Raw genomic sequence first — 14726 nt, forward strand, 5'->3', positions numbered from 1 at the left:
CCCATAGAAAAAATTGTTCAGTATAGCCTACCTAATCACCTCGCACAATATGGCTAACGGTCCAAAAATAACCCTGTATAATAATAGGTACCTACCTATATAAGGTACTTACCTATATGTGAAGTTTGATGCTAAAATTTAGAGTAATTAGAGAAGTAATTAAAATCCCATAAAAATACATCTGTGAAACAAAACCATGTTGACATCGTCTGACCCGTATTCTCAATTTAGTTTGATACTTAGCAATTTATGATTTAACATAAAAGGAGCGGTCGTTGCCCAAGGTTTTGCACATTCGCTCCACGCGCGTGGGAGCTCAAGGAATGGTAATGCGGATTGCTGCCCGGCGTTCAGACCACCGGCGGGCGTCGAAGTGAAGTGTTTTTTTTCTATAATAACGTTTATAAATTAAACATGTCGTTCGAAGCAAAAATATATAGCCTCCGAGTGATTTTGGTTAGTATAGTATCTCGGTACTTATTTATCTGGTAAAGTGCATTCGTGTCACTGCCCCCAAAGCATGAAAAGGGATTAGTGTTTTGAAGGCTGTGTTTTTGTGTGTAACGTTTTATAATATTACTTACCTAACTGTTTAATAACAGTCAATTGTTTTAGAAATTATCAAAAATTAATAAATACTTAACAAAACTACTATGGCCTCGAGCCTGGATTGCGTTTCACGTTATGTAGTATGTACGAAAATATAACTTGATATGTATTTATTTATCAGTCGCTTTTTGGTAAAATACAAGATCGTAAGAAATGCAAGCCTATCCCAATAACTTCCCCCTGAGTTAGATGTCTGAAGGCAATTGCTTTTAAAAATTTGTGCCGACGCCAATTCTTAGGATAAAGTTGCCGAACGGCCTAAACGTGCCAAGCTGTGGCAAAAAGCCGGGACAGGAAGAATATGCAACCTAATTTAAAAGGAACTTTAAATCCGACCACAATTTAAAAAACGCCTTTATCCACAGGTTCTAATTTCCTTCGCGCCATTACAAGGGGTTACAGTAAAGCCGGTGCGATGTCCAACAAATAAAATAGCACCTCACAAAAGGTCACCATATCTCGGGCAGTACGGATCCCGAACCTTCGGTGGAGCCTTTTACGATTTGGTGGGCCCGGGCGCGGGCGGGGCGCCGCTCGACCAGTTGAGCGCGCTGCAGGAGCGGCCGCAGGACGACGACCCGGACGACTGTGGCGACATCGAGGATTATGACGAAACTGACTTGAGTTCTCGTAAGTAGGACCTCGATAACTTAAGAGTAGGGTTGCCAGATCGAAAGGCGCTATTATCGGGAAAAAATACAAATTTTTCGGGATTTTGGGCCTTAAGTCGGGAAAATGAACCATTCAAATTAAATTAATTGTATTAAAAACAACGATATTATACATTATTGGCACTACGTCAGCTGCTCTGCCCAATCTCGCCACGCGCGGCCCGCGTGCGCGCTGACGGGATCGACGCGGGTCGCTGGTTCGCTCGACGACAGTTCAGAACTTGAAATTATTGTTTTATAACGTGATGCTGTTTTTCGGGACAATTTTCACTTTGTCGGGAATCGGGACACATGCTAAAAATCGGGAGAATCCCGCCGAATCCCGACCATCTGGCAACCCTACTTAAGAGCCAACAGGAGTGGTCATTTCTCCATACAAACGTACTCGACTGTTTCCTCCGTGGGTTTTGAAGCTAGAGCAATGATTTTTTCAACACAGATTAATATTGTCAATATCTGTGTCGGACCGTTTTGCTTTTTTTGATATTTTTGTTTTTTAAGGCGCTAGAGCCCTTCAAAAATGGCCAAAATGGCCTATTGACTATGCCTCAATGAGAGGCGTGCTATTCAAAACTGATATCAATTAGTCAAAAAAGCAAAACGGTCCGATACAGATAAAGTCATTATCATTTAGATTTCCAAATTTGGTTACGATTGGTTAAGTTTTGGAGGAGGAAACAGTCGAGTACGAAACCTCGATTTTTGAGATTTTTACGCAGGATTTTCGCCTTGTCCTTTTCGCACTAGTTTTAGGAGCCGCTTCCGTTAGCGAGACGGGTATATTTACCTAAAATATTTAAATCTTAGCTCCTGTTGGCTCTTAAAGTCCAAGGGAAATGTTAAAAACTTTGAGTTATAGAGTTTTTAACTTATTAAGGGTTTAAGTTAGGGAGTTTCCATTGGGTCATATTTTTACTTACAGAGGTTCGTTTTCATAACTACGCCGGAGGGCTCGGTATAAAATAAATGTTGCTTTATAAAGATTTCAACACACTTTATTTTTGATTTAAAGGTACATACTTACGATTATACATATGTATTATTATATTTTATTTTATTTAAACAAATAAAATCGGTAATTTACGTTTCGAATTAATTTCACTTAGAATGTGTACTTCTCGGAGAACAACTAGAAACTAATGAATCAAATAAGTTGCCGTACTTAGACATCAGGTAGAACTTCGACGAATTCAAACATAAACAATAATTGTACAATTTACCCTTTTATACATCTGGTCAAAACGTGAGCGCAATAAAAATAAATTCCTCAACAGAACCTTTTATTTTGAGAAAAAATGTCTTATAAATGCTTCAAGTTAAGGAGGGTCGTCAAAACACAACTTTAAGATATTGAGGTCCAATGCCCAAATTATTCCTTTAAGTTGTAGAGGTTTTGTACTTTAAGATAAAAAGGTTTTGTCTGTGAGGGGAAGGGAACACAACATTTTGTTAAGTTATAGAGGTTTTTATGTTATCAAGGTTTAAGTTAGGGAGGTTCTACTGTATCATGTCTTTTTGCAGGTGGTCCCTTAAGGTGTTTTAGGTTGTTGTCTCATTTATTGTATGTATTTATCGATAACACCTGCACAAGTGCACAGGCAAAGACTCCCTTGCCTATCAGAAAGCGTTCCACAGATTTCGCCCCTGTATGTAGTATGTTGTTTACTAGCACTCGCATTAAGAAAAGAGATGACTTGTACACTTCAATGTCACTTGTATTGTGACTAGGGTATTTAGGTTGTTAAGGATCCCAAGGGCACATGTCTCTATTTTCTGCTAGGTTCAGTCACTCGCAATAAATAATATGTTACTCTTCCTAGGCCACGCTCTTATGGAAAATATGAGACACGCTCAAAAATGAAAAATATGTGACACGCTCTTATGGATTTATAAATAAGTTCGTGTCAGATATTTTTGTGGCCTTCGTTGTGTAACATATTATTGCAGGTACCTACTGCAGTTTCCTACGTAAAATCACTAAAATCACACAATAAATAATAGTACTAAGTACAGAAGACTCACTCTCTAACAAAACGCGTCTGTTACGATCAGCACAGATATGGCCGCTAGGTGGCGACAGCGCCACGCGCGGCTTATGGCTCTCCCCAAAATTGGGGCCGAACGGATGTACTTTTAGCTACCTGTAGCAAAGCGACGAAATCGCGGAGTGAGACACGCGGTAAAATAAAGTTTTTAAATATTAGCATATTGTTACCTAGGTATGTGTTGGTTTTTTCCCGCTACGGTTATGGTCTAGATACGTTATAACTGTTATAAGAAATAGGAGTATATAACCTCATCTGTTATTTATTTGTGATAAGAAATAAATAATAGATGAGATAATAATTATTCACATTGACACATATTGCACATACCTACTTGCGTAGCTAATTCAATGGCGGACAGTAACAATTTTTTTGCACTTTTTTTTGTTATTTAATCGTACATATATAATATTATATCAAATGAAAGCTGATTTTATATACCGGGTGTGGCCTATATTATAACACTGGACGAGCAAAAAATTTAACTGTAAGCTGTAGGTACGTGGTAGATACTCCTAAAACTAACCAACATTTGTTCAGCGACCTTTAAAAATTTATTACCAACTAAAATAAAGTATTTCAGGTGCTCCTATTAACTTTCAACTGTTTAGGTTGTGGGAGTTATTTGTGAACATTACCTAAGTAAAGGACCTGTTTACGTACCTACCTTGCATTTCACATCTCTATTTGTATATGACATAAATACATTACGTAACTACCGAAAGTTTGCAAAATCGGAGACGACCCTTTAGCATACTCAGTGCCAAATTTTGTTTACAGTTAGTAACATTTTGCAACACGTCTACGTTATAAGGCTATAAATATGTATAAAGCGTCGCACGCGACCCAGTACAATGTATTTAATCGATATAACTGCGAAATAAAGTTCATAATTGATACTTTGCAGTCAATCAGCCAAACACACATCAAGCGTACAACAATCGCTTCTTCTTCGGGGGTTTATTTAATAGACCTGGGCAGGTCCCGACGGTGCCGCCGACGCGTCCGACGCACAAGCCGTTGCCTACGCCGGCGCCGCCGTACTGGTCGGGCGGATATTTCGGCAACAATCACTACCGGCCACCGGTGCAGCAAGAACCATCAGGTATGTACAATATGGTTTTTTAGACGACTAAATGTCCTATGATAATCGCTTCTTCCGGTGCCTGCGAGGGCTAGGGGGACGCGGGAGGCAGTTGATATGGCCAATGGGCTAGGGCAGGGCAGTTGAAATGGCCAATGGCCAAGGGGTGGGGGAGGGGGCATACATTTAGTTACAAATGTTATACTCTAGGGGGAGGCAGTGGACTCCCCATGCCACCCCCTGGCGACGCCCTTGCCTGCACCGCAGATCTGGGTAGAGCAAGAGACGTGTGCCGCTTGGTGTAAGTTAAATTCTGTTTTCATAGGCCCGATACTAAATACCCAGTTGGATTGCACTAATTAGGGCAATCCAACTGTCATTTTAGTTTAGGAGTGTTGTTATTCCTAAAATAAAATGAAGGATCAGATGCCCCCACGCCCACGCCTCTATACCTTCGTTTCTTGCATGAAGAATGAAGGGATCAGGGGTCATGAAATTCCTTTTTATATTTACGCAAATGTGACGCTGTGGTGCTTTTTTTGTTTTTCATCACTAAAAAATGCTACGTAAAGTAACTGGAATGTATACCTATCTACTTAATAAATATGTAGAAGTATTTGGCATGCCACCCGCCCGACACAAATATTATTAAGACAAAGAAATAATGAAGTATCTACAAAGTTTGTGCTAGAATTGAAAGTAAGGCAATGAGTTATAAGTTCAGTAGGCTAATAAACAAAGATTAGAATACCTCGAAGGGCAGACCCACTCAGAGCAGTCCTTGAAAGGCAAAACTCGTTACGCTACTTACGGCAGCAGCTTGCAAATAGAACGGCGAGAATTACTTATTAGGGAATTATGTTTATTATGTACCTATACACATCCGACGATAATGTCTTGATGTTGATGTTAATATTGAATCTTTACAAAATAATGTTCATGTATGTACAGATACGGTAAAAAAATTATATATTCACATCGTACTTAAATACATTTGTTGTAACAGTCGATAGATACCTATTCAAGTATTTCAGGATTTTTTACTATTTTGTCCTTGTACTGTGAACAAGCAAAACTACTTACCTTGAGCAGATTTAATCGTAATATAATTCTGTTTCTTTATATGTATACCTACGTCGGATATACATACCTACCTTTATCTATCGCGTAAATCTCAATACAGTGAAAGTACTGCAAACAATAGGTATATTAGAACTTTCTGCTTAGGTCTACTGTACCTCTAAAAGCTTTGTCAGTTTGTCTCTACATATAAAATGTTATGATTTCAGACCACGTGAAACCCGTTCACGAAGGTGCTTACGAGAACCATTCGACGTATCGCCCGGACATCGTAGGAGGTCCGTTGGGGCACGTCGTGGGTCACCGTCCCGCGCGGCCCACCACCAGGCCGGACGACCACACCACCACGAGGCGCCAATACCCCACGCGATACCCACCGCGACCCACCGAGCCAACATACACCAGGCCGGCCACGGACAGACCCAGAATGTTCAACAACGACGGAATACTCGGCTCATTCATTGATCTACTACTATTTAAATGACTTAGTCGCAAATGTTATTTATTTCGCGTAGTTAAGTAGGTAATGTAATTGTTGTAGAGCCGAAACGCTCATGGGTGACCTTTCTTTGTTAGAGTCTAGCAGAAATACCAACATTTAACCTTTCACATTATACGTCATTTGCTTGATGCTGAGACGAGCAGGAACAAAGCGTGTCGGACCTATATGACAATCATTTTCAATATTAATCTTGATTAAGGTGTAAACGAAGTATATTACCTAGGTACTCGCTGTAGCAGAGTTTGCCGTGGGTTTCAGCTAATCCAGCGTCTCGGATATCATCCCACACGTCTCTAACGGGGAGCGCGTGACATACATAATTTCAATAGAGAGCTGGCAATGGTGTTTGTGAATTTTTATGTTCATTTACCTCATTAATTCGTTAAATACAAGTGAGAATGTGATGTCACCGCGAGTGGTGGCTGATGACGACTGTAAACGCTTTTAGGCGGCTCAAAAGTTCGCATGTGTTTTACACAGAGTGACAGTGCTATTGTGTTTTATCAATGCGAAGTTAATTAAATAATTAAAATAAATACAATGTTGTGGTTACCGGTGCTTGTTATTTTCACCTTGGCTCTTGAAGGAGGTAAAAATCTTTTTTATATGTAATATGGTTGAAATTACTTGAATTCGTCTAAAATAAATTTTGTAAAAAAAAAATCGGAATGAATATAGACCTAATTGCCATAGCAAAAACAATTAATTTGTAAAGACAATTTTTCTAAAACACGTCCTTTCACAAATAACTTTAATAGAGTCTGTGCGGAAAGAAAATGAAAAAGAAAGTGAAATGTATGTGATCGAATACATTCTAAGACTCTTTTCTTTCCGCACAGACTCTAATAATGTATCATGTGCTATTTATGTAAGTACATATCACGTACTTATTTGTTAAAACTGTTCCACAATTTCAGAGTGGTAACACAACTCCGATAATTTTATTAGTTGAATCACATATAAAACCGTTGAAAATGTAGGTATGAGAAAAGAGGATTGAGCCTAAATTGTTCCTAATATAAGTAATAATCACTAAACAAGTAGGTGAACATCCTTATTATGAGAATCTCTCTTGCCGCCATTATTTGCGACGCATTATCCCAACAATTACCCGTTACAGCATTTCATACGGAATACAATCCGTATCTGGAATCATTGAGAAATAGACCATGGAAAAGTTTCCAAAGCTATGTCCAAGTGCGTCCAGGGGCATTCCTGTTTTACTGGCTGTACTACGCAGATGGAACGACCGTCGGGGCTTATCGGAAGCCCCTTATAATATGGGTGCAAGGCGGGCCGGGCCTGGCTGCCACCGGGATTGGCAATTTTGCGGAGTTTGGTCCGTTAGATACGGAAATGCAGCCACGGAATCATACCTGGGTAAGAATCGCGCAGAGAAATGACTAGCTCCTATTCTGTATCGATAGATAGTTACCATACCAATTAATTGTGACTTAAGGCTCTTGTTGGCTTGCTTGCTTACTGGCCAATGTTAAATAAATCAAAAACATTTTAGCCGGAGCGGAACGCTAGGTACTGGTTACTTAAAATGGAAATTGCATTTCCATATATATGTTTTTTCTCGTTTCTCAAATATAAGGCAGGTTGTAGCCTCATTAAATTAGCTCGTTATCTATCCAAATAGACATACCTAATAAGGCGATATGTCGATATGAATCTGTTATTATTTGGCGATAACACAAATGATGAGTGATACTGAGAAAATATTACGGTAAATGAAGACTTATCTCGAGGGTCGGAAGATTTCATTGATGGGCTAATAAAGGTACCATTAAAGGCAATAAAACGAACAATGTTTCAGGTTAACGGGAGAAATGTGTTGTTAATAGATCATCCCGTGGGAACGGGATTCAGCTACGCCACCAATGACTCCTTGCTTGTGAAGACTGATCGAGATATGGGTACAAATGATATCTAATTTCTCTTATACATACCTACACAAGTTAATGAACATAAGAATTCCTAGATAGCTTAACGTCGTGGGATTTGGAGGTTAACAAAAAAAAATAGAGGTTTGCATAAAAAAACATTGATAAATTGCGTGCGAAAACAACGTTCATTATCATACCTAACATAAATGACAGTAGGTACCAATGTGTTTACGCCAAAGAGTAAATTTTCGTAATTATGTAATTTAACGAGAACCGTTTTGACTACAATGTGCTTCCGCTTCTCTGACGCGAAACCTAATGTGGACTAGCGAGACAAACTGACAAGTTGCTAGAATTTGAACTACCCATTTTAGAATTTTGGTGCCAGCGCGGCTTTTTGATGATTTGACTGAATTGGATGTAGCTACCTACTGTACAGGTAGTTTAGTGAAGAAAATTAAAGGTATTAGGTACACCCTACAATGCAACGTAGGTTATATTAGGTATTAGGTATACCTATTCTCTTCTATACCTACTCTACTTTCTATTTTTGGAAATAAGTATAATAAAAGAACTTGCCTAATAATTATTGTTTTCAGCAATGGACTTATCAAAAGTGATAAAGGCATTTTTCAAGAATCATAAAGCTTTCCGCAAAACTCCAACATATTTGTTTGGACAGAGTTACGGTGGCAAGTTAAGTCCAAGATTGGGATATTATCTTCACACGGTATGAATAGCTTTGCTTATTTTTGTTTTCTAAGTCGGTATACGAAATCAGTAGAAGCCGGCCATCTATGAGGATTACTGAAAGTACCTTCACTTAGCCGTAGTGTGAGACATCCTAAGGCTAGATGAAATGGGAGAACTCTATATATGTATTAAGTATAATCCCTGTAAATATAAGTACCCGTTGTAGTGTCACAACGTTGGCACTAGCTTATCGGTCTTAGCAGATAACTCAATTCCCATTATGAGAGTAGAATAGGGATTACATAAGGGTGGAATAATACATTTGGACCATCATTATTCAGAAATTGTACAAATAGACCAAGTAGAAGTTCTGATGTAAAACGCTATATAAATAATTAAAGGAAAAAATTTATGGAAAATTACGACTCAAGCTTCATAGAATATAATAATTTGAATAATTCCAGGCAATAGAAAAGAAACGTCTCAAAATGAACTTCAAAGGCATAGGCATCGGAAGCGGATGGGTGTCTCCAAGGGAAAGTACCTTGGTCCAACCGGATTTCTTGTACCTTATGGTAAGTAATTACTTTAGAAAGTCAACAAAATATCGCGTATAAACTTATAAAACGATTTAAAGTTTTGAATGTTAACTCATTCGTGTTTGAATCTTAGCATGCGCTGTTTAGGTATGCTCCAAACCAAAGTAATTATCTAAACTTTATTTTAAGTATTAGATATTTGTTTTAAAGACAATAATGTTCCTTTTGTTTACAGGGTGTCATCGACCAGAACACGTATTTACGCGCCAAAGAGATTGTGAAGGACATGAGTATGTTTATAGACAAAAGTGAATTCATGAAAGCGTTGAGACTAGATTCGATATTATTTGTCATGTTTCACAGAGAAGGAGCAATGGACATAAATATGAATAATATCAATCAAGTCAGTCCATACCCTGCCTTAGATAAGTTGGCAGTGAAAGTGAATAAATATGTGAAACCAATGCTGTCTCACGTGGTGAATCAAAGTTTGCAGTGGAACTACCACTCGGAAAAAGTTTTTACAACGCTTTACAAGAACTTTTTCGTGCCGTCTACAAAATTCTGTAAGAAAAATTTAGAGGAAATATTTCAGTTACCTACTCGTGTGATTTACTAATATGTAATATTTTTTTTCTTATTTCAGTAGAAATGCTTTTAAATAACACGAAGCTAAAGATAGCCGTTTACAATGGAAACTTGGACGTAGTGACACCGTTAGCTGGTAAGCTCAAACATCAGCCGGCCTAACCAAGCTGACAATCGCTATCGCTTCGACAACGAAACGCTTTGTGTCTCTCCATCACTCTTCCATATTAGTGCGACAGTGACAGTTGCGTTTCGATCGCTACGGAGCGTAAGCGATTGGCATGTTGGCTACGCGGCCTGGAGTGTTGCTCAGACTATAGACACAAATGATTTGTTTTATAAAAATAGATCTACGTTTATGAAATGGAAGCCCATGTCAAAGCCATTCCAAAAATTGTTAGGGTCTTTAGCGTGAAGAGAAGTGAGGCCACAAAACTATTGTCTAAGACTAATGTATGTGCAGGTGCATCGAACTGGGTTCACAAGTTAGAGTGGCCGGGCGCGCAAGAGCTGAAGGAAGCTAAGAGAAAGCCGATCCGAGGGTTCAGGAATGGATTCTATAAACAATCCCGACAGTTGAGCTTCTGGTCGGTCTTCGGAGCTGGCCATTGGGTAAGAACACATTGTCTACATTTTTTAGTCTACGTTATTGAGTGATGGCACTGCCAGAGTAAAAAAAAATCATATGCCGTCTTTAAATCGACGTTAAGTTCAATAAAAGCTACCATACTCTTTACATATAATATAGCGCCACCTAGTGAGATTGCTATTTCGGCTCTTTACCGGTGTAGACTTAACACATTGAGTGCAGGAAAACCCGCTCGGCGGGTTCTCTGTGCGTAATAGTTGCTTTCCTCTACAACGCGGGAAAACGCTGGGATTATGTTATAAAGTAGAAATTTTTGCCTTGCAATACAGATCCGCCCCATAATGGGGTAATATAAATGTGGATAATTATCCCAGCAATTCAGCTGACCCTAACTCTTAGCCCTAGGATATTAAAATGTGGTTACGTTGAATATAAGCATATTCATTATAAGTAACTAAGTAGACTTATAATAAGTTTCTTTGTTCAAGATTCCCGAAGACAACCCAATGGCGATGGATCACATATTGGAACATATGCTGGATGTATCTAATTAGATAGAAGATGGTTAATGGTAAAATACGCTTAGTCTGGTCTGGATCTGGAATCTCGACCCCACAAATGGTTTAAATACATGTAATTTTTTATTTCAACACTAACGGAGTCAAGTAGTGAAGGTAGGGCATCCTTACAAACATATACATATTATATGTAAAGTACCAACTCGAAATAATTGGGGTGTAGGTATATTACATAGACATTTAACTTATATAAAAATCAAACATATTTGGATGATTCATTAATTTTGTAATTACATCTTATAATGTCAATCTGTTCATCAATAGAATATAGATATTTACAATATTAAACAACATAATGTTTGACAAACATGGTTTCATACAAGCACCACATTAATATGTAAATTATAATTTTACACAATCATAACATTTATACTTAGGAGTGAAAATTTGTTCTAGTTCATTTTATATTCATTTACATTAAATTCATTGTCTAAAATCATAACATAATTGTATTAAAATACAATAAAATAAATGCAAAAGGCCTAGGCTATTCAATAAGCTTGCTGAAAACAGCGCATTGGCAGAAAATAGAGTGACGGCGCGATTCGGGAAATGATTCACTATATATGAAATAGTAAAGATATGTGACGTTCCACGGCAAAAGGTACCTTATGGCGGCTGGCGCTAACGCTAGTATTAACGCCGCTCCAATATTCAGCCGGGGCAATGGTACCTTTTGCCGTGGAACGTCACATATCTTTACTATTTCATATCTAGTGAATCTCTAAATAATTTCCCGAATCGCGCCGTGATACGAGTAGATCCAATCCGCGTGAGTGCAACTTTTGGAGAGAATGTAGAATACCATGGTTTTTACTATCAAGCGAGCACTGTACCTGTTTGCTACCATCTTGGTACACGACACACGTAACGGACATGATAATCCTCACGTACGAGGGGCGTTCAAAATATTCTCGGTATTGATATCTTACGACCTCTTCTAAAATTTCTTTCGTTACTGGCCGCTAAGGTTTATTCATTGACATTAAAAAAAAGTATAATTCGAACCGAGATAGTCTTTTGTTTTTCTGCAATTGCTGAACAAACATGAACATCCTGTGCGAATTGACAATGTTAACTAAATTAGAACATCGATGCGTGATAAAATTCTTGACAAAACAGGGTAAAAATCAAAAAACCATAAAAGAGGAAATGGATTGTGTTTACCGGAGTCTGCTCCTTCTTTATCTACCATTCAAAAGTGGTCAAGCGAGTTTAAACGCGGAAGGGAGAGTATTGAAGATGACCCTAGACCTGGCCGGCCTGTAGTAGCTACTTCACAAGAAAATATTGATAAAGTGGAAAAACTTATATTGGAAGATGGTCGAGTGAAGGTAAAATCTATAGCACAAGTAACCAATCTCTCTATTGGTACCGTACATGATATTATACATGACCATCTTAATATGTCAAAAGTAAGTGCAAGATGGGTTCCGCGAATGCTGACTCGGCTTCAAAAAGACATGCGTGTAGCTTGTTGTTCCGATTTTATTGACCTGTGCGGTGAAAATCCTGATGAGGTGCTGCAAAGAATAGTTACTGGAGATGAAACCTGGGTTCATCATTATGACCCAGAGAGTAAACAAGAGTCCATGCAGTGGCACATTAAGGGTTCAGCTCATCCCAAGAAGTTGAAGGTCATCCCTTCAGCTGGCAAGGTCATGGCCACGATATTTTGGGATTGTGAAGGAGTATTACTAATCGATTATAAAGAAAAAGGTGTAAATATCACAGGACAGTACTACGCTAACATTCTACGTCAATTAAAGGATGTAATTAAAGAAAAGAGGCGAGGAAAGTTAACCAAAGGTATTCTGCTTCTGCATGACAACGCCCCCGTCCATACTGCTCATATTGCCAAGGCAGCTATTGTTGAACGTGGGTTTAAAACTGTTACTCACCCACCGTATAGTCCGGACTTAACCCCCAGCGACTTCTTTTTGCTCCCCAATCTTAAAAAGGATCTGCGTGGAAATAAATTTTCTGACGATGAAGCATTGAAGGCGGCAGTGGAGGAGCATTTTTACACGAAAGATAAAAAATATTTTTACGAGGGATTAAAAAAAATAATTGATCGATCTTTTAAGTGTATGAACATAGGGGGGGAGTATATTGAAAAATAAAAATATCAAACTTTTCGTACTTGTTTGTTTTCATTCTCATACCGAGAATATTTTGAATACCCCTCGTACTGACAACTAGCTTAATGCGCAAACGGTAAATTTTTTTAATTCTGGACAAATTAGAGATTAAAATACGACAGTTCGTTTATTTGTTATTATTTAAAAAATATCTTTTAAATATTCATGTTGAAGTTATAATTATTTATATTCATCCCTATGATTATTATTCTTTCCTATTGTGCTACAGATGTTTTGGTGCTACAGAACGAATCACGAAAGCTGGCGCGGATTTTCTATGAAAATATTAACTGTGCAGTATACATCTCGCGTCAATGAATTTACCTATAGTAAAGAAAATATCTGTCATAATCAAACTACCTTTAACTACTTGGTGTAGCCATAACTTCTGTTACAATTTAAACTGTACAGAACAACCATGAAATAAAAAAAGGCTTTTTAATTAAATTTTCAATATATATAAGCTAAAAGGGCCTGTAAAAAGGTACATGTTTTAGCCATATTGGCACGCTTATATAAAGCTTGGTGGCATGGGTGTACGCACCGTGGGGCAAGATGGGGCAGTTGCCCCAACCTGCTGTCTGACCCGAAGTTAAGATTTTTTTTAAATTGGACCACAATTTATAAGTTTATTTACTTCTGCCCCACCCCTTAACAAATACTCGGTAATTCTGGGTACGCCCATGCATGGTGGTGTTATTTAGTCCCTTAAATTCATTAAATAATTAACTTTTACTTCATAGTCATAGTAGACAATTATCTTTGTAACAGAATTTTTGGCTAGACGATGTATATAATATAATATTATCTATTAATATGTATTCTGCCCTCATAAGCCCAATGGCAGCTTCTCAAAAAAATAAATAGATAAAGACTAGACTCTGACCACGCTCACTTTGCATTGCACAAACTTGGCAGTAGTAATGCATACATATATTATTATATCTCTATAAGGGTGAACAGGCACCTTCTGGGCAGACTCGCTCCATCGTAGGCCACGTCTTGGCCTCGGCTAGTCTGTGGCCATGAGTAAGCCCATTTTTAATAAAAAAAAAAAGCTTCATACCTACTTGACATAGCACTTGGCGTGGTCCGACAATATAATTATGTTTGCATTTAATTTTGATATGAGACACCGCTAATTGGCTTAGCAGGGCAGTATTTGACTTCAGTACTAGATCAATTATGGTTATTTAAATCGTTGGTATATACGCAATGAACACTTTAGTATGGACATGTTTTATTCACTGACCCATAGAGAAATATAGTAAGACAAGAGTGCTCACTCCATACATCAGGTCAGACTATTAATTTCAGTGTATACATCTAGCATCGAGTAGCGGAACTATCAGTACTGCTACTTGACAATAGATGTAGCAGTATTGATAGTTCCGCTACTCGATGCTAGATGCTAATAGTCTTTTTCGTACTAAAACTGATGTATGGAGTGAGCACTCTATGTATTTTTTTCTCTATGACTGACCAAAGAACTCGAACAAAATAAATATAACACTCAATAATATACCCTAATGTATTGTTACACTCGGTTCGCTGCCAGTTAAATGTCATTTGTGTCGATTCTGTTACTCAAGAGTGACAAACGTAAATAAATACAGCTTACAAATGTACCATATAAGTCCACCGGTTATTTGGTCAGTCCTATGAATTGAATAGTGATCTAGGTAAGGACTACGTTAACTCAACTTCAGCGTAGC

At 38.1% G+C, this 14726-nt stretch overlaps 2 protein-coding genes across 2 annotated transcripts; both read left to right on the plus strand.

Moving 5' to 3' along the window:
* Window positions 1–254: 254 nt before the first annotated feature.
* Window positions 255–6514, plus strand: LOC134657249 (uncharacterized). Its single transcript, XM_063512828.1, has 4 exons — window positions 255–456; window positions 975–1239; window positions 4233–4430; window positions 5699–6514. The coding sequence occupies exons 1-4, from the start codon at window positions 415–417 to the stop codon at window positions 5971–5973; spliced, it is 780 nt and encodes a 259-aa protein (XP_063368898.1). The 5' UTR covers window positions 255–414; the 3' UTR covers window positions 5974–6514.
* LOC134657240 (retinoid-inducible serine carboxypeptidase-like) lies at window positions 6435–10882 on the plus strand. Its single transcript, XM_063512815.1, has 9 exons — window positions 6435–6580; window positions 7112–7371; window positions 7814–7913; window positions 8483–8613; window positions 9041–9151; window positions 9351–9681; window positions 9762–9839; window positions 10167–10315; window positions 10781–10882. Exons 1-9 carry the CDS (start codon window positions 6532–6534, stop codon window positions 10844–10846), a joined length of 1275 nt encoding a protein of 424 aa, XP_063368885.1. The 5' UTR covers window positions 6435–6531; the 3' UTR covers window positions 10847–10882.
* The last annotated feature ends 3844 nt before the right edge of the window (window positions 10883–14726 follow it).

This window comes from Cydia amplana, chromosome 2, assembly GCF_948474715.1.
Source record: "Cydia amplana chromosome 2, ilCydAmpl1.1, whole genome shotgun sequence".
In the NCBI taxonomy this organism is placed as follows: domain Eukaryota; kingdom Metazoa; phylum Arthropoda; class Insecta; order Lepidoptera; family Tortricidae; genus Cydia; species Cydia amplana.

Coding starts and splice junctions, on each gene's coding strand:
- LOC134657249 (XM_063512828.1), top strand. CDS start 415: ATGTCGTTCGAAGCAAAAATATATAGCCTCCGAGTGATTTTG. Junction 457..974: donor ATAGCCTCCGAGTGATTTTG/GTTAGTATAGTA, acceptor CTTTATCCACAG/GTTCTAATTTCCTTCGCGCC. Junction 1,240..4,232: donor CGAAACTGACTTGAGTTCTC/GTAAGTAGGACC, acceptor GATACTTTGCAG/TCAATCAGCCAAACACACAT.
- LOC134657240 (XM_063512815.1), top strand. CDS start 6,532: ATGTTGTGGTTACCGGTGCTTGTTATTTTCACCTTGGCTCTTGAAGGA. Junction 6,581..7,111: donor CACCTTGGCTCTTGAAGGAG/GTAAAAATCTTT, acceptor TACCCGTTACAG/CATTTCATACGGAATACAAT. Junction 9,152..9,350: donor CGGATTTCTTGTACCTTATG/GTAAGTAATTAC, acceptor TTTTGTTTACAG/GGTGTCATCGACCAGAACAC.